The 25,715-nt window shown below is 39.1% G+C and overlaps 1 protein-coding gene across 1 annotated transcript in view; it reads right to left on the reverse strand.

Moving 5' to 3' along the window:
• The window catches only part of LOC120530119 (NEDD4-like E3 ubiquitin-protein ligase WWP1), a 250,923-nt gene that overhangs the window by 66,680 nt on the left and 158,528 nt on the right, over positions 1 to 25,715 (reverse strand). The window contains exons 8-9 of the mRNA XM_039754299.1: positions 20,599 to 20,923; positions 6,115 to 6,210 (exon numbers count right to left, since the gene is read on the reverse strand). Coding sequence (XP_039610233.1) covers positions 6,115 to 6,210; positions 20,599 to 20,923 — 421 coding nt within the window. The remainder of the gene's footprint in view (positions 1 to 6,114; positions 6,211 to 20,598; positions 20,924 to 25,715) is intronic.

Genomic DNA, 25,715 nt, shown 5'->3' on the forward strand with positions numbered 1-25,715 from the left:
GAGACAACTAAAATGAAACAGAAGTGTTACTTGAGCAATAAGGGCTTCTTATTAAGCAACTGGGTTGGAGCAAAAACCAGCAGCCACTGCGGCCCTCCAGGACCTTGATTGAAGACCCCTGACCTAGATGATAGGTTATGGTAGGGGAGGGATCAAAGCAAAAAAAAAAAAAAAAGTAATGCTACTCATATTTTCAAGTACAGATCCAATTAAGGAGATCTTCATATATGAAAATTATAAATATTTTTAATAAAGTAACAAAAATTTTTTTTTCTTAATTGGAGCGACTTTTCACTTAAGGAAGACATGTTTAGTGCTGCTGCCCCTTAAATTCAACATTCTGAGTTTCATTCCTGCTCCCAAAAGTTTTTTCTCATAGACTCTGAATATGTTTACCTCCAATATCTGCAAAGACATGCAGGCCCATTAAGTGGCAGCACTAAACTGGCCCCATGTGAGTGTTGGTGTGTAAATAAGTGGACCTTCTAAACATACTGAGAACCTGAACTAGGGCTGCTTTCAACCTACCACCGATTCTGCCAGGATAGGTAATGGGGATTTGAGTATAATACTCTTAATTTTATCTTAAGTAACGATACTTATATTTTTAAGTACTCATTTCACCCTCACTAGCTTCTCTTGCCATAAATTTAGGACAATATGGATTCAGCAAAACAGCAGGTTACCGGACCACATCTCTTAAAATTACACCACTCAATGACTACCCAAACAAGTAATAAACGTGATGTAAATCATATAACATACAGTAAATGAAAATTGAATTTTTATTATGATTTGATTTTGAAAAGCCTATATAAGAATATGTGCTGTGATAAGAAGATTAACAAACTCTTGACTGCATCAGCAAAAACCAGACTGTCATTTTGAAATGGATTTAGAAGAGCCATTAGAAAAACATGCTGGAAGAAAAATACTTTAATCCCTTGCAAAAGATTTCCGAGTAACCCAATATTCAAATGAAATGCTGTTATAAGGACGAATTAAGCTTTCCTCATAAAGTAGTGTTAAACTGCACATCTTTGTGAGACTTAGTGCTGCGCCAAATCACAGGGATATCCTGTGTGTATCGGCGTCCTTGTGCTTTTCTTACTTCCCTTCATTTTTCATTCCCTAAGGTAAAATTAACTGCTAACAGCACACTTTTCCATACCATGGCTACAAGTGCAATATACCAGACAAATAGGTGCCACTCTGCTTAAATTTGTAACATAGATTTAATTGTGATCAGACCTCACTTTAAGCTTTGGTCAACTGCTAAATTAAAATTATGGCAAGATTTAGCTTTCAGTATTAAGCGAGTTTTATTTTTCCACTATAAATAAAAAAAATTACTTTCGCATCCTACAATACACACAAGGTACACACAATGAATGATGAGGCAGTGTTCTCATATATTCAACTTGGTTATGTATAAAGTGAAAACTGCCAAATACTCCTCTAGCCTTAAACACCACATATAAGACAACGTCATTAACTCTTAACTAGTGGCTCAGTTTAAGTGTGTTAACTTCTTATTGACTTGGAAAACTGATTCCTGTCCAATGTAACGCTATAACTTAAAAGAATCTACACAAGCCCCAGACATAAACATTAACAGATGCTACTACAACGAAGGCTTGTGAACCTTAGGCAACAGTTAAGTGCCCCAGTCACCCAACGGTGCCAATAATGAATTAAGATTGCACGTTGCAGAATCTCTACTTAACAAGTCTGTCCTGACTGACTAAAAGAGTTGCATGATTGCCAGCCTTCTGCAGAAACATAAAGGCAGCTTGCAGCCAGTTAATTTGTAGCCCCTTAGCCGACTCCTGGACAGCTTTGACATAGTTACACTGTACTTATACAGGTAATTACATAGTAGTTACAGTGTAATTATGAACACAATGTAAAGTGTTACCAATTATTTCCATAAGAAAGTGGATAGACTTAAGTAAATAGTATAGCAAGTTTTCTTTTTTTTTTCCTCTGATCTACCCATACGAGACGAGGTGTGACATAAAAATAACCAGTCTGGGCTTGGACTTTCCTGGAATACCATCTGGAGGTCGACTGGACGTGAATCCTAGAACTATATCCCGTCTTACACGCCCTCTCAAACCGCCAACTGGCTAGGTATATCCTGTGAAGAGCCCAGTCAGTATTTGCATAACAATCGCTACACGAGTTGCCACTAAAATGTCGGGTGAAAAAAAATCAAACAGTGAATCGACATCCAATTTCTCCCAAATTTTCACTTTTTCTGTAAATCAGTTTTTGACTGACAAAAACATTCCTGTCCTCGATCATCCTCCCTATTCTCCCGATTTAGCTCCCTGTGATTTTTACTTGTTCCTGAAAATCAAAAGTGACCTGAAGGGAACACATTTTTCTTCAGTGGATGAAGACAGAAACGGTAAACCTGTTGAAGAGCCTCAAGCAAGACGACTTCCAGCACTGTTTCAATCAATGGAAGATACGTATGGAGCGATGTAGAGATCGGGAGGGGGAGTATAGAGAAGGTGACAATGTTTAGAATGCTGGAAGTCATCAAGACATATATTTTTTTTTTAATTCTATGTCTCACCTCATATACGAGGTGTGGCAGAAAAGTAATGAGACTGGCAACACTGCAAGCGATCTGGCAACGCCGCGCTGTTGTCCTTGATAGAGCACGTGTATCAGTACCCTCCCATAGCTCAGTGCGAGTTTCAACTCCTTCCGTTAACTACGTGATTTTTGTGACTGCTATTAGCGAAGTTGTGTTTTTGGTTGTGCGTCACGCAAAATGGAACAGTGGAATTTGGAGCAACGTTGTGCCATTAAATTTTGTGTTACGCTTGGAGAATCGGCAAGTGTGACGTTTGAAAAGTTAAAACAGGCCTATGGGGAACATTCTTTATCCCGAGCTCAAGTTTTTCAGGGAGGCCTTCAACTTCGAAAACCAATGAAAACATCGAACGCGTGAACACTCTTGTGAGATCAGACAGTCATTTAACATTAAGAATGTTGAGTGAACATTTAAATTTGAACAGATTTACCGTTCATCAAATTTTGACTGAACATTTGCACATGCGAAAGGTCTGTGCCAAAATGGTGTCGAAAAACCTAAAAATTGAGCAGAAGGACAATCGAAAAAACGCGTTCCTGTGGTTCCCCAGCCCCCTTATTCACCTGACCTCAGTCCGTGTGACTTTTCCTAAACTGAAAAATGTCCTCAAAGGACGTCATTTCAGGACTTTAAAAACATCCAAAAGAGTGTAACGGACATGCTGAAGACCATACCGGTTGAAGACTTCCAGCGCTGCCACCAACAGTGGGAACAACGTCTCCATCGGTGTGTAGCTGCCCAAGGGAACTACTTTGAAGGGGATAACATTGATGTTTGAAAAAAATAAAAACTTTGCTAAATAAAAATCAGTCTCATTAATTTTCTGCCACACCTCGTACATATTAGGGTAGACACCAAACAAGGATGAATAGCAAAATATGAACAAGGTTGTGCAAGTCCTTCAAAGAGAGAGAGAATTGCAACCTAGGAATAGGCAGACACTTCTCCAGGAGTAACTTCTAAAGGAGTAAGTTATCAAGCAAATGCAGCAATCCTTGACGATCCACAGATGAGAAAGAGGAGTCTGGAACACCTCCTTCCCAATAGAGGGGAGCACACTGTTACAGGCAGAGAGAAACAGGCTCACTGTTACAACTGAAAGGAGGTCAGGTGTCCCTATAGCTCAGCAGATGGCAGCATACAATTATAAAAGCAAAGTAAGGCAGGTTACTTTGGGGATGTGGCCCTGGACGGTAGTCAAGTGCTTAGAGGTACAGGCACACCAGGGGACAACACTAGGTAGGGCCCTAGGCTGGTGTCGCAAAAATAGGATCACCCCTTAACCAAGAAGTAATTCTGCAGCTAACCTATTACCAGTAAATTTATAGCCACCTGACAGCTAAGGGAACTTGGAAGCTAAAGCTTTGACATAAGCAAAGGCAAAAGTCGGGAAGGTGCTTTATACTACCAGAAAAAAGGGAAAAAATGATGAGCCACCCACCTAACTATATATGCAGGTATTAAAAACCGTTAGGTCATGGAGTTTTACTTTGATTATTTACTGTGTTATGAGGCTTCCCTTTTTAGTAGTAGAAGTAGTAGTGGTGTCACATGTACCATTCCCTCGTGCGATTTATACAGTATGTAATTATCATAGGTGTTCATACAACCTTCTGCGTTATTCTCAGTACAAGTGTTTCCTTCCGTGCGTTTATTATATGTATATGCACTCAGTCTTACACTTTAAAGTGGGCAGTGAAATCTTTTACATATTCTACAAACTCTGTGATAGCCAGGGATATTTTCTTTTCTGCTGGGCTAGTAACATTCCTACAAGACAGTTCCACTGTATAATAAAGCTGTTTAAGAATGAAGGTTCAGTTTATGGGGTGGAGTACTTTGGACCAGCTGGCAAAACTGACAGCCATTATGAACACTGCTGTACATCGTCTCACTGACCCACTATCATTTAAATTATTTCAGCAAATGAATTATTTAGCAGTGTGTCAAGAAACACTACTGGGGCTACTCATATATCTCTTATATATATATTTCTCTTCTGGTTCGTCCTGCTTCCACTTCAAAACCTGTCTTACCCACATGCAGCCGACACGGCATTTCTCAATTCCTATTCGTCCTCTTCCAAACCCTTCCCCACGCTGCCTGCGGCTCCTCTTCAAAACCAGTCCCGCCCACATGCAGCCGACACGGCATTTCTCGATTCCCATTTGTCCTCTTCCACAGATAACTCAACCTCCTGGCCACGGACAATACTGTTTTAAAATACACGGGCAAATTTATCATCAAATCTCTCCACTATACGCTAACACTTCTACCTCTCCAGGAAATGGACAGTTATATGTTTTTGACACAGCACAAGCTACTGAAGTGCGCTTACAAAATAAAGCAAACTCTGCATGCAGCGAAAATTTACTTCTCCAGCTAGATTCCATGCTCAGAACCATCAACTCCTTCACTAAATCATACAAACACATGCATGAAATCACTCAGTCCAATCCAACAGCATCTGTACGAATGTTTTTCAAGGAAAACCCTTGGCAGGATTTACGACGATACAATGCCCTGACTTGTCACAGCGATGTTGCAGCGATTTTGAGAAGATGGTGAAACCCCTGCCGAAAGGGACATTTGCATCTATCCCAGAGGTAACTCCTGTAAACAGATTTACATACTCAATATGAATTGCGTCCCTATGGTTTACCCACTTTTATTCCCTTACGGAGACATTGGCTGGCACAAAGATTTACAACATGTTCCCGATTAAAGAACCGGCAACTGAATCAGGCTTACTCAATGCCCATTTTACACGTACAGATTATCAATGAGGAATACATTTAATATTTTGCACTTCAGTGGCGAACTATTCCAACAGTACGTCGTAGGTGCGTATGAGGGCACGCGTCTCAACTATCTCTGATTACATCAACAAGATCTGCGCCTGGAACAATACAATGGACTATCAGATGCACTGCAAGCAAAGGCTGAAAATAACGTACATGTAGGCAAAATGATCATATTACTGTCCACATTTCCAGGAAGTCCAAGATACATGCAACAAAACTATTGTTGTACGTGGCTTTTTCTACGGTTAGATCTTTCGACTCATTATCTTTCGTCTCCAGCAAAACACCTATTCACAACTGCGTCTTTTCAAGAAAATTTTCTTTCTTCTTGATTTCTGAATTCCTTTCTCACCGTTTTCTGTTCCTAATTTTACACCGCTGTATGCTACAGCGGGTGTCGGCTGGTATAGTATAATACTATTTTATAACATTTCACTATGACTGCTATTTTATCTTTAGTCAAGTGAGAAGTTTTGTTCCTTTTGCAACTCACATGTACTTGAGGGACACTGATGTGGTTACCATTGATTGTTATAATATTGCATTTTGAGCTTTAGTAAGAAGCTAAATTTCCCCCTTAGGATAAATAATGTACTAGCTAAGTATTTTACATATCTATATGATTTCCTTTTTACAGTTTGCTTGCCTGAAATCATACATTGCAAAGTAATATTTTATACAGAGTGAAAGCCATTTCATTACCCTGGTGGTAAAGGCTGCGGTCTTTCCCAAGTTGTAGTTCTTGTGTTATGGTCAACATAATACGTTCTACCATGGAGATCCTTTCTTTGTTCCCACCTGAAAAGAAAAAAGCTCACAGTTAACAAATATTCTCATAAACACACAAATATACAATTCAAATTATATTTTGCAGAAATCTCGTCCGTATGCAGGTATACGTGGACGTTTAGTATCCGCCACACCATATTTAAGTTTCATAAGCAGAAAAATTAAACTATTCAGAAGGTATTGCTATTTCTGAAACAGAGTTAAGTCTTTATAAAGATTCAACTCACTCACTATATTTAAGAACATGCATCAAATGTTAGTACTGAAGGTACTGTGATGCAAGGGGCTTTTTCAAACGTATTCAGAAGCTAATAACAGGTACGAAGTAACAAATGTTCTGGTTTGATGTCCTGTAGACATTTGGGAAAGCTCAATGTTTAACCACAGCAAGATATTCGAGGCCAAAAATGAGGACGTGACAACGTCTGTCTTTACTAGATGGAGGTAACCTCTCATTTGTCATGCTCTTGTATTTTCACTAGAATTGATTAGATGAGTTAATTACTGCAAAACTGGACAGGCATTCTAACTAAATAAGAAGGATTTAAAAGGTTATCACCACACCAAAAAGGAAAGAGGGTGAAAGACACAATATTTTGGCTGTATACTCTTCATCACCTGAAGAAATATATGATCCCAGGAGCTCCAAAGTCTTAGTGGCCAACTAAATTTTTTGTTCTCTTCCTTCACCTTCTCTAATGGCATCTTTCTCATACTTACTCACCTTTTATCTGCCCTGGCTTTGTTCTCCCTCCTGTGTTACCTGCTTTTTCCTTTACACCCGCACATTTGATGAAGTCTATACAACCAAAACGTGGGGCTTTTACCTTCTTCAATTTTTAGCATGGAAATGACCTTTAACCCATTTTGCTCCTTTACAGATGCATGCTTGACGCTGCTCTTCACAATCATTCTAAAAGCTCTCTTTAACATTGCATTCACAGCATAAGCAGACCACCACCACCAAATACATACATACAATAAACTTTCTTTAGCTTTGTAGGGTTCTAAATGACAAAGAGTAATGTACACATTGTAAATATTACTAACATTACAACTTGTATAAGTGGAAACCAGCATGACAATGAGTATACAATTCCCATTTCCTATTTAGATACTGCAACAAGATAACATCCAAATTCAGGATAACTTATGGCTATTGTAATATTAGACTACTCTTTGCAATTCATTCTAGGTTGTTGTCACAGCCCGTTAAACTTCACATTACAACCATAAAACAAACTCCAATGCCAAAACCCAGCGAGGCATAATGCCATTCTATTGAACTCGTTTATCATATTTCATTCTGCTCTGCGCTATTTCTTCTTTCAATGGCTCCTCTTTCTCAAATGAGTAATTCTGATTTATCAAATAAAATCTATTATTATTTTTTAATCACAGAATGCTCATCTTACAACTATGCATTTAAAAAGAAAAAAAAAAAATACCGAATGGCTTGTGTGCTATCGTAGATACAGATAAACATTTGTTTTATCGGGCGAATCTACAAGAGCTTTTTCCTTGATTCATTTTTACTTCTTTGAATGTCACGATAATACATCACCACATTTAAAAGACATATTTATTCGGCAGATGCTTTAAACTGATCCCAGATCAAGTTACATGGTATTATAAGCAAGAGTAATAATATTGCATGATACTACAATTTCTATTAAAGGGTACACCTAAAGCAGAAAATGCTCCTTTTTTCAATTAACTGAAGGTTTCACTTCATGGACTATTGATTTTTATAGTGCACACTAGTACTCTTATGGGACTGCAGTCCACAAGAGTCGGAATGAAAGCAAAAGGCACAATGGAGTAATGAAATAATGTATGTAAGTAATTACCTAGCCTGTTCATCTAAATATGCTTAGAAGATTCAATGACTTTTGACTGACTAATCCTTTTCTGAACATTTCGTTTCCCCCAAAAAACCACATAGCTGTATAATGCATTTTTGTTTCTATCTTGTCTAGGTCAAGGACATTATGCTTAATCTTAACACTGAAAAAAATACATCATTGCAGCAAAAGCTATAAGATTCTCTTAGGCTATCAGATAGAAAGCTTCAGTTAACCACTTCAAAAATGTACTTTAACTCCAGAAAGAAAATAAATAAAAACAAACCCAATACAAGAGAGCAGCCTTACTCTGAAATGACTTAACTACATGTCTGAAAAAAGCTGCACAGCACACCTAGTTAGTTTTTAAAAAATACCCTTAGTAGACGGCAGTATAATCGATGCACCAGCAGTCCAGCGCTCTCTCGGTCATCTTGCAGTATGAACTGGAGTGATGGTTCTAAATCCTTGCTGATAAATGCTTAAGCTTCCTCACAACATGCCTCAGATGCATCCTGCAAAATCTGCCAGTGTTTTAGGCTGATGCCTATCTTCAATAAAACTGGGAACGAGCCAGGTTTATGCCGCTTAGCTCTGACTGAGAAATAGGGGGACTGCAGTATCACAGTAACCAGCAGACCTCAGGCTGCATTTACTCTTACAAAATGTCACAACTTAAAAAGTAATCTAAAAATAAATGTCTTTCAATTTACATTTTAGATTCTATTAATCATATTATTGATACAGTTTATGATAACTGAATTGGCGCTTTGGCAGCACTATAAACTCACAGACCATAAAAGTGATAAGCAGCATCTGGTAAAAACTTCACTCCTAGTGAGAAACTGTAGCGTCACAGTGCAGAACAACATAAAGTTAACGTAGAACTTCAAAAATCTGAAAACAATGACTTTTCAAGTGTACTGGTGCCGATATTTAAGAATAAGGGGATGTACAGGACTGCAGTAACTACAGGAGGATAAAATTGATGAGCCACAGCATGAAGTTATGGGAAAGAGTGGTGGAAGCTCAGTTAAGAAGTGACGTGATGATTAGTGAGCAGCAGGATGGTTTCATGCCAAGAAAGAGCACCACAGATGTGATGTTTGCTCCGAGGGTGTTGATGGAGAAGTAGAGAGAAGGCCAGAAGGAGTTGCATTGCGTCTTTGTGGACCTGGAGAAAGCAAATGACAGGGTGACTGAGAGGAGCTGTGGTATTGTGTGAGGAAGTCGGGAGTGGCAGAGAAGTACGTAAGAGTGGTACAGGATATGTATGAGGGAAGTGCGACAGTGGTGTGGTCTGTGGTAGGAGCGACGGAGGTGGGATTACATCAGGGATCGGCTCTGAGCCCTTTCTTATTTGCAATGGTGATGGACAGGCTGACAGATGAGATTAGACAGGAGTCCCCGTGGACTGTGATGTTTGCCAATGACGTTGTAATCTGTAGTGAGAGTAGGGAGCAGGTTAAGGAGACCCTTGAGAGGTGGAGATATAAGAGGAGAGGAATGAAGGTCAGTAGGACCACCAAGACAGAATACATGTGTGTAAATGAGAGAGAGGTCAGTGGAATGGTGAGGATGCAAGGAGTAGAGTTGGTGAAGATGGAGGAATTTAAATACTTGGGATCAACAGTACAGAGTAATGGGGAGTGTGGAAAAGAAGTGAAGAAGAGAGTGCAGGCAGGGTTGAGTGGATGGAGAAGAGTGTCAGGAGTGATTTGTGACAGACGGGTATCAGCAAGAGTGAAGGGGAAGGTCTATAGGCCAGTAGTGAGACCAGCTATGTTATATGGGCTGAAGACGGTGGCACAGGAGACAGAGCTGGAGGTGGCAGAGTTAAAGATGTTAAGATTTGCATTGGGTGTGACGAGGATGGACAGTTTTAGAAATGAGGACATTAGAGGGTCAGCTCAGGTGGGACGGTTGGGAGAAAATGTCAGAGAGGCGAGATTGTGTTGGTTTGGACATGTGCGAAGGAGAGACGTCGAGTATATTGGGAGAAGGATGCTAAGGATAGAGCTGCCAGGCAAGAGAAAAAGAAAAAGGCCTAAGAGAAGGTTTATGGATGTGGAGAGAGAGGACATACAGGAGATGGATGTGACAGTGCAAGATGCAGAGGACAGAAAGATATGGAACAAGATGTTCCACTGTGGTGACCCCTAACGGGAGCAGCTGAAAGAAGAAGAAAAAGAAGAATTGACTTTTCATTAATAATAAAAATAAAATTATTTTATCCATCCTGGCTACATCTCGGCATTTAACACAATAGTACCTAGCCAGCTGATCAACAAACTCCATGCACTCGGACTAAGTCCCTCCATATGCAACTGGTTACTGGATTTTCCTACCAATAGCCCTCAGTCAGTTAAGCTAGACAAGCACACATCCTCCACCCTCACCCTGAGCACTGGAGTACCACAAGGCTGTGTGCTAAGCCCCCTGCCTCTACGTACTTTTCACCCATGAATCAAACATTATTGTTAAATTTGCAAACGATACAACTGTCATTGGGCTCGTAACAAACAACAATGAAGAAGCTGTATACAAGAAGGAGATTCAGAACCTGACAGTGCGGTGTGACACCAACAACTTGGGCTTAAACACCAAAAAGGGTGTTGTAATCTTTAGGACCACTAAAAAGACCACTCACAGTCCAGTAATATCAAAGCAGAGGATGTAGAGAGAGTCTCTGGCTTTAGGTTTCTGGGAGTTACCATCATGGAGGACCATTCCTGGGCTGAGAACACCTCAGTGGTAGTAGGCAAATTTACAATACCACCTCTGCTTTCTGAGAAGGGTAAGGAGAGTTAATCTCCCCCAGAAGGTGTTGGTCAACTGATACAGATGCACTACAGAGAGCATCTTGACTAACTTCAAGACAGCCCAGTACAAAAGCTGCATCAAAGCTGTCAAAATAGTCCTGTAGCGGGTCATAAATACAGCAAAGAACATTGTTGGCACTGAACCTCCATCAATTGAACATCTACTGTATACAAGACTCGCTGTGTGAGAAGGGCTGAAAACATCATCAAGAACATCACTCATCATGAACAAAACTTCTTTAGGGCCCTCCTATCAGGTCGGTACTTCAGATCAACTTGTACAAAGAGACTACAAAAATGTTTTTTATCCCCCAACTACCATAAACCTGTTGACCACTGGCCACTGGTAAGTGAACATGTAACCATGCATTCTATTAAGGATGACCCTAGAAAGAGAGTAGCTCTGCTGCAGCCATCCGCAGGAAGGCTGCTTGCATTATGAAGGGGATGGGGGAAAGCCCTCGGGAGCCTCCTCCCCGGATGAGTTGAAATAACTGGAGAGCCAATGGAGTCAGGCCTGTTGGGGATCAGAACTGGTGTGGTGCTGAGGCATTACCCGCTGCATGGCAGCACTTAGATCCTAATCTGGGTAGGTGTGTCGAGTGTTTTGTCTCTCCAACATGATGATCATTTTCCTCTGCTGTAGGGGGAGCTTCATAAAGTCTGCATTTCATTGGCGGCACCTCTCTGGGGTACGCACACTTGGGACTGGCCAGATCTCTGTAGGTGGTCTGGTCGCTCTGATGGCTGTCCTACAAAGGGAGTAACTGCCTGTATGACAGAGTGGCTCCTTCCGATGGTACTCCTTTCAACGAGCGTATTATGAGACTCCGGTTAATGCACTCTCTGGGTGCCTTGTCTGTTGTCTCAGTGTATGCACTGACCATGGCGAGTGATGTCTCGGTAAAAGAGACATTCTATTTGCAGCTTTGCTTGATGGTTGATGTGTGCCTGCGAGGTGACACTCTTCTGGTCATAGGTGACTTCCATGCAACCACTAGCACTGACAGGGCTGGCTATGAGGATTGTGTTGGACCCCATGGGTCTGGTGACCGTGGAGAAAGTGGCTACATTTTCCTAGACTTTCCAAAAGGTCAGAGGTTGCAGATCACTGGATCCAGCACCCTGTACAGCAACGTTGGACTCGGTACTCAATACTGGTGGTGTGGTAAAGAAGATCACATCTCATATCTCCACAATTAGATCTGGAGGCTCCTACAGAACTGTAAAGTCTGCAGAAGTTTCCAATTTGTTAATTCTGACCACAGACATTGTGGCCACACTGAAGATCCAGCTTAGGTCCAGTAGACTACCACCTACTATATGAATGAGGTATGACCTGGCCAGACTCCAAGATGAGGCTGTTTCTAACGTGTTTGCACATAGTTTTTTGTGAGGAACCTGCAGACTTGGGTGCGGATGTCGATCCTAATGTGCTGTGTGAGACCCTGAAGGTTGCTGAGGGTTGTGTTGATGTTCCCAGAAAGGAGATATTTGGTCTCGCAGGGCACCCTGGATATCATCAATAGGAATCACAGCGCATGGTTTGATGGTAACTCCAGTCTGTACCGGGAACTGAGGAGGATGGCTAAAAGGCTCCGAGGGCAGATAAGGAGGCGTTTATTAGAAGAACCTGAGAACAAGTGACACACCATCTATAGTCTTGTGACACACGTCCTGCTTACAGAGGAATCAAAGCATTACGCACATCTGAATCTGTTCCTCAGAGAGTCGCAGTCAGGGTGGGCGATGAAACGGTCCTTACAGAGGACACTGCAGTGTTGACCAACTGGCAGAATACTTTGAGCAGCTGTTTAAAGCCGATCCTCTGTTTAGGATGTTGGGCATCATTGGGTTCACACTTTTTGGAGCTGATCCCCCAATTAGCTGTGAGCCACCCAATCTCAGTGAGATTGCACAGGTGGTGAACAAGCGGAGGGTAGAGAAGGCTGCAGGGAACTGTGGTATCCAAGTGAATCTCTCTAGGTTGGTGGGAAGGCTGTCCTCCTGGCACTGCAAGCAATCTTTGCTTCTATTTGGAAGGCAGGTGTCATCCCATCTAACTGGAAAACTGGGGTTGTCACAGGGATCTGGAAAAGGCGATCTCCAGGATTACATCAACTACAGGGAGATAAACACTGCTCTCGGTGCAGAGTAAGGTCCTAGCAGACAAGGAATAAAATTTAACTATGCATAACAAACACTCCTCTTCTTTGTGTGTAAAACATGACACAGAAGTGCTTAAAAATTGTGCCAGGTTAAAATTACCAAAAATATCTCCGAGAAACAACTCTGACAGTACAAACCTTGTTGTGAACTATGGAGTCAAATAGCTGAAGCAGAAATCATGGCATCCTTTAAGTGAGATATTGAGATAGCCTAACTATTAATAAACAAACAAGCCTGATGGATTGAATGGTATCCTCTCGTTTGTCCAATTTCTTGTTCTTTTGTCATGAACCCACTTTATTAAGTTATGTTTGGGGAATGTTCCATGCTAAGATCATTGTGGAGAAACGCATTTGCTTAATTCTCATAGAGTAATAGGCTCATAAATTACTCTTGATCTCCTAATAGCATTATTTGGAGTAATACCAAATAGGATAAGATTCTGCATTAATAAATCTACTGTATTCACCTATACTACACCTCTTGTGGCTTCTTATTTCTTAACAGAAAAAATCACAGCACTCACTTTTATAAACTTAAGAGGAACACCACAACAGAATTTAGCAAGAATGTATTAATTTTGTTTAAAAATAGCCTGCTGGGCCACTGCCTCTGTTTCTTTATCTTTCAATCTCCTAATACAGAGGAGGAATTCTCTCCTCATATTTTATTGCTCCATGAACTGAATATTGGTGGAGTATTAAATTTGGCTGTGGTTTTAAGATGTATGTTAATTTTCTTGAACTTCAGTGTGATTTTAAGGTTAATAAAAATAAACAATTTTTTTTTTTCTTTCTCAGAAAGTCCTACTTTCTTGGGCAATTACTCAGATCAGACATTCTACATTTGAAACTTATGTCCAATCATCGTCTGTGCAATGTTTACACATTCTTTAGTGTGTGTGGCTTGGGTTTTCCTCATGCTAATGTCCTTAGTATGATGATCCAAGTTCTCAAGGAACAAATGATTTAGCAAGGTGCAGACAGCTTTTAGAAAAGTCTTCTTGGGTAGTGCCAAAGGTGCCAGACATGGTCAAACTTGTTGGTACTCTTCTAGCTCATATGGAACCAGAGATCACATATTGCTTATTCTACCAAAGACATTCTAAAATGGCCTCGACACACCTGTTGGTCCCTCTAGAAAAGATCCTAAAAACTGCATTAAAGTGATTTTTTTTTTTTTAATTCATATTATGTCTCCAATCATGTAATCAGTCATTTAGCCGATTTAGACGGAGAAATAGGAGCATAAAAAAAGTTACAGCTCTAAATAAAAACACTCTAAATAATCAGTTTTATGCAGTTGGTGGTGAAAAAATTGCCTCTTCTCTCAACAGGATTCTTTTTAATGAAAAATATTTCTGAAACTCTGGAAGTTAGGTGTAATTTATATGCAAAGTATCATCAAAATCAAAAATGGTGATGCAAACTTCTTTTTTTTTTTTTTTTAAATTTGTTGAATCTAAATATCCGACCCGAACTACTCTCTGCACTGTCCAAGTTAACAAAAAAAAACTATGGAAAACGTGTGGCTGTGGTAATTTCTGCCACAGTACCTATTATTGAATCTAAAGAAACAATTATTTTGACATTGGGACATTTCTCTTTTAAATAAATTTTAAATCTTTGCTCTACTTCTTGTAGAACGAAGTGGCATTGTTTATTTTTTATTTGGTACAGTATGCTAGACTGTACATTTGACATTAAACCCACACCTTAGCCTAAAGGGAATTTCTTAGAAAACTAAAGGATGAATCCACTAAGACTGCTAATGTGGGACTCTCCATCTCACTAGACAGTATCAGTCACACTCAAATGACCGCCTGACTAAGACACTCCAGGGCTTTTTGGTCAGTCCCATCGCTGATACCTAACTCACTTCTGCCAACACTCTGCTGTGTTCAAAATACTAATATGGAAATAAATTGAGAATAAACCTTTGGAGATGTAGCAAGAACTGCATTAATTCCAGTACTACAAATTAGCAGTAGAGTGTTGTACCGTGTTAGCCACAGATTGATACAGGAGAAAGTAGGGTGAAATGACACCTTTAATTGGCTAACTAAATAGATTACAAATGCAAGCTTTCGAGGCAGCTAAGGCCCCTTCATCAGGCAACGTGTAACCATTTAGTTAGCCAATAAAAGGTGTCATTTCACCCTACTTTCTACTGAATTAAAAATTGTAAATCTACAATTAATAAAGAATATGCGCATGTGAAAAAATATTACTAAGTTCAAATATAAGTGTGTGATACTTGCATTGTCCAACAAGTGGCATACCTATTTAGCAGTTCAGCATACACTTAAGAGTCAGCCGTCTCTTTCGTTCTTAGAAGAGTTTCTGCTATTGTAACTTTTTTTCAGAAAGAGCACCTCTGCTAGCAACACTCTAAGTTGCCAGAAGAGAAGCCTGTACTTGATGTTTAGACAAGATGGGATCGATGTTTCAAAATGACCGGGAGATTCCTTCAATAACAATATGCTATCGTACATGTGTAGCAAAGGCTTTTTATGGAAGTGTTAAGACAATGGGACACTGAGTTGTCTAATCAAAACTGCATGAAATGAAACGCTTGAAGATTTTACTTCCCCGCTGTCAGGCGGTGGCACCTTTACACTCTGAGCTCATTTAGAGAATTCACATTAACTTAAGTGACTTGCCCCTCACTAGAGAGATCAAAGCAGTTCCTTGTGCGAGGACTTAATAAAATAGATACATGGATGACAAAAGTGGTCTTTATGGCTTCATCAGATTGCTGTTTAAAGTCTCTTTCACTTAGGGGTGAATAAAGCAATGCTGCGGTTATGTGAAGCACTTCAATAAACTCAACAGTAAGTAAAATATAAATGTTAAGAGTGACCGATACATGCACTCAATGAATCCTGTTAAAATACAAAATTATTTTAGTTGTAGTCTTTTTAAAAGCAGGTCTAATACATTTCCTCAAAATTATTGACTATTAAAAATAACAATAAAAATTTGTTGACTGATATTTCTGTTATTGAGAATTCATATACATGTTCAAATGAGATTCCAAATAGAGATCTGCATGAGATGCATCTTTTAAAAGCTCGCATCTGCCCACCTTTTAAACAGCTCTGGACCAATATCACTTTCATCCTTATAGAATGAACCTCCATTTTCCCACTGTAAGTCCAGCCAGGATTCATAATAAATAAATGAAATAAAAGAAAAATCCTATGAACTTCTAAGCAGATGGATTGCTTTGCATAACAGCACTTTGATATTAAAATCGGTTCTGTTTTGTTTTTTTTTTTAAGGCGCCTACAAATGAGGATAGAGGGCTGCTGACGGAAGTTTTAACACTAGAAAAAAAAAAACACTAAACTTTTACAAGTACCATAAATTTACACCGGCTGTTACAGACTCAAATCAAATGTGTGTTTTTATTCCATAATAATAATTGTAAGAGCAGCTCACTTCTCAAAACGGTACAGTAAATGTAGGAAGTGCCTGGAATCGAGCCTGAAACCTCTTGATTATGAGTCAGCAGTTCTTACCACTGCACCACCCAATCTGTCATGCCAGTGTTGTACCCTAACCCAGTTTCTACGAATATAACAAAGCAAGTGCGCTTTTATTCAAGAACTGCAGAAAAAGAACCCGCGTTAGGGTGCAACATTGACACGCATTTACTACGACTGCTTCGGTGGCGCAACGGTATTAACTGTTGACTGGTAATCAAAACTTAACGGGTTCGAACCTGGACGAGTCTGTTTTGAGACGTGAGCTGCTCTTATTCTTAATATTTTAGAATAAACACATACATTTAATTTCAGTCTGTAACTGCCAGTGTAAATTTATGATACTAGAGATTAGCATTGCATTTTTTATTCAGTTTTATTCTCTCAGTCGCGTTCACGATAACATCCCCCCAAAAAACGTCTAACTGCATTCTCGTACCATTACTCGCGTACTAAAGTGTCAGTAGGCACTTTTCGTGGCATTACATGTGTATTTTTTGAGCATGCCGATCAATCACAGGAAGCTCTGCAGTCTACTTGTGACTTTACTCTGTAGTAAGTAAATAAATCAAGGTAAATAACATTCGATCTGGCTTTTATGTAAGTAACTTATAAATGTTAATGTTTTGGGCACATGCATCGTCCAGATTTAAACACTAGAGTGGAGAATCGCTCATGCACTGAAGAGGCTATAGCTGAAGGTAGAAGCTGCCGTCGCTGTACTTTGTATGTAGACTGCCGAGCTTCCCATGTACATATACAAAGTTCAGTGACGGCAAAAGTGTGACGTGCATTGTTTCTCCGATGTAGAACCGTCATCATCATTTGAGTTCACCTCTGTTATAGCGCGTCTTTATGTGAAAACAGCAGTGGCAGATGATGGGTGGTTGGGATCATGAACGTGACTGAGAGAATAAAACTGAATTTAAAAAAAATACAAAGCTAACCTTTACAAGTAGCAAATTTACGCCGGCTGTTACAGACTGAAATCAAATGTATGTTTTATTCTAAAATACAATGGTACCTCGGTATACGTGTGTTTTGGAATAAGTCCAACTTGGTATACGTCCTGTTAAGAGGCAAAATAATTTGCTTGGTATACGACCTTTGCTTGGAATACGACTAGTGTGCTAGAACAACACGTGTGGTATACCGGGCGCGCACCTTCAAAAAAAAAGGGCCAAGTTTTAACCTGTACAGTAATCCCTCGCTATATCGCGCTTCGACTTTCGCAGCTTCACTCTATCATGGATTTTACATGAAAGCTTAACTAAATATATAACGCGGATTTTTCGCTGCTTCGCGGGTTCTGTTAACAATGTGTCTTTTTACTTCCTGTACATGCTTCCTCAGTTGGTTTGCCCAGTTGATTTCATACAAGGGACGCTATTGGCGGATAACTGAGAAGCTAACCAATCAGAGCACGCAGTTAAGTTCCTGTGTGCTGAATGCAGTGTTAAACAGGAAGTTTCGCTCATTCAGCATCAACGTGTTTCGCTGTGTAGAGTTAAATTTTGTGCTGTTTTGTGTTTATCTTTGTGCATAGTCAAGCCCTTCATTATGGCTCCAAAACGATCTGCTACTGCTTCAGGGACCGTGCCCAAGTGCAAACAGAAGATGTTAATGATTGCCGAAAAGGTACACATTTTGGATTTGTGGAAGGCTACGATTCTTTTTATTTAAAAAGTAGGAAAGGACTATAAGATCTACGGCCGCAGTGTAATTTTAACCAGAGTGCAAAACGAGTTGTAAGTGGATGTAATAAGGCAGTAGTCTGGATGGAATCTGCTTTAGGGATTTGCATTGAAGACTGCCAGAAGAAGATCTTTACAAGCTTTACAATCGCCTGAAGAGGCTCCTTTGGAAGAGCTGTAACGCTCTCCTTTGATGTGCAGTAAAATTAAACTCATTGTTATCGGACAAGTCATTTTCATTTATTTCATCTAATTGCTTTTGTATTTATGTATTTTAGTATTAAGCAGTGTTTAAATTATTTTATACAACCCCATCAATGTATAATATGCCAATAACAATAGGATTTTTTTTTTCATGGGAACGAATTAATCATTTTCCCATTATTTCTTATGGGAAAAATTTGTTTGGTATAAGTCCTGTTTGGTATAAGTCCAAGGATCTGGAACGGATTAAGGACGTATACCAAGGTACCACTGTAGTAAGAATAAGAGCAGCTCACTTACCAGTCAACAGTTGTTGCAGTTGCACCACCAAAGCGGTCGTATCGAAGGGGTGTGAATGTTGCACCCTAAAGCAGGTTCTTTTTCTGCAGTTATATTCTTGAATAGAAAGAAGCGCACTTGTTCTGTTATATTTGTACCTGTGAAAGTGTTTATTTGATATTTGGACGTCAGGCTTCACACATTATACACTTCATGTCTACAATTTGTCAATTATTACTAAATCATGAAAAACTTTGTTTTAACAAAGTGTTTATATAGATTGTTGTAGACACGGAGCACACATGAAATGCATGTGTTCTAAGTAACGATATAATATTTATAAAAGGTGTCATTTTGCTTGACTTCTCATTCTATACAACTCTAAGCAACTGACACGCAGGTAAACAGACTTGAGCTGAGAAAACTGTGCGGTGGTGGAGGGGATGTGATAGTAGGTTGCTTGCTGTTTATCAACACATTTAAAGGACAAAAGACGCTGACGGAGAGTTGCGAAGCGATTTAAGGTGGGACGGATCTACAAGTTTTTTCATAGGCTTTGGTAATTCTAGTGTCAGTACCATAACATAAAAAAGTTTCCGTTTTAGCTAACATTTCTTGCCTCACATTTCCTGTCATCCTACATTTAGACAGATTGTTGTAGACATGGAACGCACATAAAATATAAAGTTGAAAGGAAGTGTAGTGTTACAGATGTTTTCTTCATTGGTTATTTAATAAATAATTTAATAATGTTGAGAACCAAACACTGATCAGTCTTTACAAAATCTTAGTGTAATGTACGAACAACACATTTAATGCAGTGCTTACAATTTTAACCTACTATATATTCAAACACATTTAAACAAATATATACTTTTAGTATGAAACATTTGAATATCAAATATTTGCTCAAGGGACAGTCCCACAAACTGCAACTGAATCTTTTAAAAGAAAAGTTCAGTATTTTTCAAGTACAAGTTATTTCGTCACAATCAGAGAATGTATTATTTTGCTACATGAAACTGTGTTATAAAGAAGCATGTATCATAAAAAAATAGAATAAGTTACTCTTGTGTGCTAAAATGGAGTTTATGGGTAGCGGGTCCCATTTAAAAAAATAAATAAATAAAATTACCTGGTATGTCAAATTTTCAAGCATGTCATTTTAAGAAAGGAAAACACTGTTGTGAGAATCAGCCATTTTAATAGGAGACTGGCTGATCACTTCACTTTGCCGGTCTTCCTCCATGAAAAACTTGAGGACCAAAGGGATAGATTCACCTCGGCAAGTCATTGTCAAGCACCATTAGTGACACTGAATGTGGATGAGAACTGCTGTAGCATTTCTGTAGACAACTACACAATAACAACTGAAAAAGCCACCCTTACAATAGCTTTTAATCTTTCATTATATGAAAGCTTATTTCACAAAGAAATTAGTTGCTGCTGTTACCAGTTTGCTCCAGTGAGACAGAATGCTGAGCACGTGTATAGCACGCAATCAAGTGTTAAGAACTAAACAGTCATAACTCCACTCACAGCGCCAGCTGTGAGCAGAGAAGTGAACAACAAATGAACCCTTACCTTCCAAGAATCTGTGATAAAATGTATTATTTCGACCTTAATCAGAAATGTGCAAGTCATGCTTCTTGAATTAGACATATTCCATACGTTTTAATGTATGTCAATGGGACCTTGGTACCCATAAGCTCCATTATAAAACGCAACAGTGGGATAGTTTGCTTTTTAATTAATAAAATATACTTCACTTTAGAATGCAGATTTATGTGGAAAATTAATATATACCACAGTTGTGACGAAATTACTGACTTACAAAATACAGAACTTAGCCTTTACTAACAGGTGAGATTACACTGCAGCACAGCTTTTCCACTCACCCAGGCGGCAATGGTTCCAGATTAATACTGTTGGGTTGCTGTCTAGGTTTTGTTCCATCGACTGTTGAATTATTCCTAGAATCTTGGGTCACTGTAGTTGTGGGATTTGTAGCTAAAGCATTTGAAGTGGAGTTACAGCTGGTCGTGGGCACGGCAGCTGCACTTTCCGATGTACATTCCACAGGAGCAACAGATAAAGGGGCTGCTGCTGCTGCTACAAAGGATGAAACACCAGAGTCAGATGCCTCACAAGGTTCTGAAGGTTCTGGGCATATGGACTCATCACCATCTGTTGACGTCAAGACTTGAGAAGAATCCCCATTCACTGCAGAAAAAAAGAGCATTTGATAATGAAGAATAACACCTACCATTAGTTTGATAAGAACACACTACGATAAGAAAAGAACAGAAAATGAAATCAAGTTTCATATAAATTCAAATTAAAAATCAACAACCACCAACTGATCTGGAGAGCAATGAAATAAAATTGAATAACCCACTGAATTTCATTCAAAGACACTGAAAAATAAGTTGATTTGCAGAAACCAGACATGGTTACTTAAGGGTAACATACAGTAATTTCTCAGCATATTACATTAGGTAGATTGTTTTTATCCCCAAATGCTTAAAAAGAGGTGGAAAGCAACCAATGTGGTGTAAGCGATCACAACAGACTTTTCACTACTTAATATATCAACCGGAAATACTCTGAACATTGCTCTAAGTAATAACTTTTCCAATTCCGTTTGACTAGCACAGCAATTTAGGCTACAGAACTAAAGACTATACTTTCTTAGAAGGTTGGTGTCCTTCAACATCTGCAATAAGATGCTGCAGATGTTCTATTAGACGGTTGTGCCGAGTGCTGTCTTCTACACGGTGGTGTGCTGGGGAGGCAGCATAAAGATGAAAGATGCCTCACGCCTGGACAAACTTGTTAAGAAGGCAGGCTCTATTGTAGGAGTAAAGTTGGACAGTTTAACATCTGTGGCAGAGCGACGGGCATTAAGCAAACTCCTGTCAATCATGAAGAATCCACTGAACAGTGTCATTTCCAGGCAGAGGAGAAGCTTCAGTGACAGACTTTTGTCACCGTCCTGCTCCACTGACAGACTGAGGAGATCGTTCCTCCGCCACACTATGCGACTCCTAAATTCCACCCGGGGGAGTAAATGCTAACATTACTCAAAGTTATTGTCTGCTTTTACATGCTTTTTTATTACTATTTAAGTTAATATTGTTTCTTTGTATCAGTATACTGCTGCTGGATTATGTGAATTTCCCCTTGGGATTAATAAAGTATATATCTATCTAAAAATATGTTAAAAAGTTGACAAAGACTTTCTCCCTTCGCTTCCTGACCACAACCCTTCACTCCTATCTGTCTTACCAACAGCAGGCCCGGCCTTAGGCATAGACGAAGTAGGCGACCGCCTAGGGCCCCGGCGTCCGGGATCTATATATGATGCTATCGTTGAGATAGCTGAAACAGCAAAGGATCCGAAGGCCAGAAGTGAAGCAGCGGGACTAGCAAAACAAATGAAAAGGTACCCTTTACTGGTGTCATTAGCTGTGTGGTATGATGTTCTGGTGCAGGTTAATGTTGCTAGCATGATCTTGCAAAATGAGAACATGCAACTTGACGTTGCACTGAAATGCTTAGAAACAGTGACTGATTTTTTTGAGATCTTACAGAGAAAATGGATTTGATTCTGCACAGATTGTAGCAAAGGAATTATCTGAAGAATTAGAGATGACCAATGAGGAGAATGTTTTCCCATCTCTGTCAACTGTGTGCAGGAGAAAGAAAAAACGGCAGTATGAAGCTGCTGACGAGCCTGTGAGCGATCCAAAAGACAAGTTTCATATAGAGTTTTTTAATACCCTTGTGGATCGGGCCATCGCATCGATGAATCAAAGATTTGACCAAACAAAACAACACTATGAACATTTTGGCTTCTTACACAACTTGCAGAATGTTGTGACTATGACTGACGATGAGCTGATGAAATTCTGCATGGATCTTTCAAATATTTTGACGGATCCATGTGAAGGTTCAGACACTGATCCAGTTAATTTGTGTAGTGCAATACGTATGTTTGCTGGCTTAGTCGCAAGTAATTGTACTGCTCTGTGGGAGTTTCAAGATTTGCATCAAAATAGACTAGCTACCGCAATGCCAAATTTAACTATTGCTTTGCGCATAGCACTCACAATTCTAGTAACAGTTGCTTCTGAGGAGAGGAGCTTCTCCAGACTGAAGATAATAAAGAATTATTTGAGAACAACGACGCAAGAACGCTTAAATAGCACTGATTTCTATTGAACAAAACATTGTTCAAACTTTGGATTTACTCTGAGCTGCTTCATGACTTTGCCGTAAATAAAGCGCACAAAATCAATTTTTAATCGCATGTAGCTCAGTAGTAGCAGAGTAACACTTTGTTTACAGTACGTGGTTTTTCGATTTTTTTTCCAATCACTGCTGCTACGCCTGCTCACTAGTTGTAATCTTATTGTTGCTTAGTTCGTCATAAAGTGTTCCAGAAACAGGAAGTTTGAAATATATCCCGAGACTCATAATTACTTCAGTAAAATAAAATAAGAATTAAGTATTAACCCAGAAAATGATCATTTCTCAAACATTCCAAAAATTTCAAATATCCCAAAAAATAAAGGACAAAAAAAAGAAAAAATACAAAAAAACTAAGCTGGGCTTAGCTACTTACCGCCACGCCAATGGAAACAGTTCAAACTGGCTAAATTTTAGCAGCTAACTACTCCGGGCGAAAAAGGGACGCAGGGTGATGACCTACTCAAGAAAACGGGTCTAATTTTCACACATTTAGGACGTCCATGGGGGCTCTGACCAGACCTTTAGCCTAAGGCCACATAATACCTAAGACCGGGCCTGCCAAAGCCAGCACTTCAAAATTTCAGTCCTTTAAAATTGCAGCCAACCAGACCACTCCATAAAAACACCTGCTCTCCTCTCATGAAAAATTACTAAAAGTTTAAATACAACTACATTTTCTATTAGGTAAGGAAAGCAGATATCATCAAATTAAAAATAGTGCTAAATACCAAACAAAGTTAATTACTTTTGATAGAGGTGCTCATAAAACTAGTAATAGTAAAAATATTGCTTTTAGCTGTATGGATACAAGAGAAAATTAGCATTAATTGATAAACTACAACTGAACCAAAGAATCAAATTCTAATATTAAACATTTAGAAGAAAAATCATAGCTTAAATTACCAATATTAATAGCAAATTAATAAAAGAGGTATCAACACTACAAGTTAAACAGTACAAGCAAAACAAAGGATATCAAAGACACAGTAAATGAGACCTGCACACCTCTTAGTGTAATTACCATATACATCCGCGTAATGACCAACTATAAAGATTAAAAATCAGTAATATTTTATTCGCCAAATTGCCTCCCTGGAATTCTAGTTCAGATTGTTTGCTGTTACCTTCTAAGCATCCATTCCAGATCCGACTTTCATTACACTAAATCTCTATTTCTCTATTCTGGGCAACATTATACATTTTCTTCATCCCAAAACTCCAAAAAACATTAACAAACAAACCCTGGAAGAATATTTACCAGATAAGCAGTGAGATCTTCAGGTCTGGATTTTTTTGCCAATTAATAATACATTTTATTTATATAGCTCCATTCCCATTGCAGTTGCTCGATGTAATACGTTAACATACGTATCACCTCACCAAGCTAGGTACTGCTTTTCTTTATTTTAGATTCCAGCGTGGTCATACTGCACTTGGGGTTTTTATTTCTTTCAAATTCACTCCCAGTGTGGTACAAAAAAAAAAAAAATTACACTTCTCATATCATTCAGTTTTAAAGCATCCTACACCTGGCCACAATGAACAGTCCCAGCAAGGTGCTGAAGGTGCTTAATGATGGAGAGGGAAAAATTACTGGATGAGTGATTTTAGTAGAACAAGAATACCCATAGTCCTCGCTAACAGCATTGTTAGTCTGCCGCATCTTTTCTACTACTATACCGGTGGGAACATCAGCATTCATTGATCTCCACCTCTTGTAACAGGCCATAATGTGGCTGCCCTGGCTCAGCAGAAAGTAGATAACAAATTTTTTGAGACCAACTGAAAGAGGTGTGCAAAAACAAAAAAAAACAAACAAATGAGGCAACTGAAACCCAGACAATAGATAAGAATAGAAGTCAAAAATCAGGCTAGAAGTCAAAACCAGAACACGAATATCAATAGCAAAGACAGCATTTCTTCTTGTGTTTAAAGGAATTATCCACAGATTAGATAAGACTTGATAAAAACACTGACATTTTATCCTGTTGTGCCAATGAACTCAAGGTCACGACTCCGGAGACCACACCCCTAAAAACGCGGGATGTGGCCCTGATGACAGTTGCGCAAAATGCTGTCTAAAATACAGCTCGGCTCATAACAGCGGCACTCTTAAAATGTTTTGGTTACCTTCAATTGTTGTGGTGGTGGCTTTTTGTTGACGGCACCATGTGCTCAATACCATAAGAATCCTCACCAGAGATATTCAATTGCAGTATCCGACAAGAAGAAAAAAGAGCAAAGAGGTTTGCAAGAGAAGCAGGTGTCTTAAGCATCTATGCGTAACAAACTGATGAGGCCAAAAATTACACATTTTAATAACAAAATATATAGAGTGGTGTCTTAAGATTTGCATTTATGTGAACCCTGAAACTAAAATCTGCTTGCTTTTCAATTTATATTGTTTGTCTTAATGCCATCAGTCCATAATATGGGGCAAATTTTATATGAAGATGGATGAGTATGTCTTCAGTACTGTGTCTTCAATACCCTTTGTCTGTTAGGTTTCACTTTCAAAGATATTTATTCAAAAATTATATTTACTTTTATTGTTTGAATTTGCTTAGTTAGTTTAAAAGCAAGTCAAAAGCATGATTATAAATCACTGCAAAGGGTGGTGAAGATGGTACCAAATATCTCCTAGCTGTCTTCTGTTTTTAATATATGCAACATGTATGCTCCTTTTAGAATTGCAAACAGTATTATTAAAGGGCCCGGCCATCCTGCACAGTTGCCTTTCTCGCTCATCCGATCTGGAAAA

Source organism: Polypterus senegalus, chromosome 5 (genome assembly GCF_016835505.1).
Source record: "Polypterus senegalus isolate Bchr_013 chromosome 5, ASM1683550v1, whole genome shotgun sequence".
Lineage (NCBI taxonomy): Eukaryota > Metazoa > Chordata > Cladistia > Polypteriformes > Polypteridae > Polypterus > Polypterus senegalus.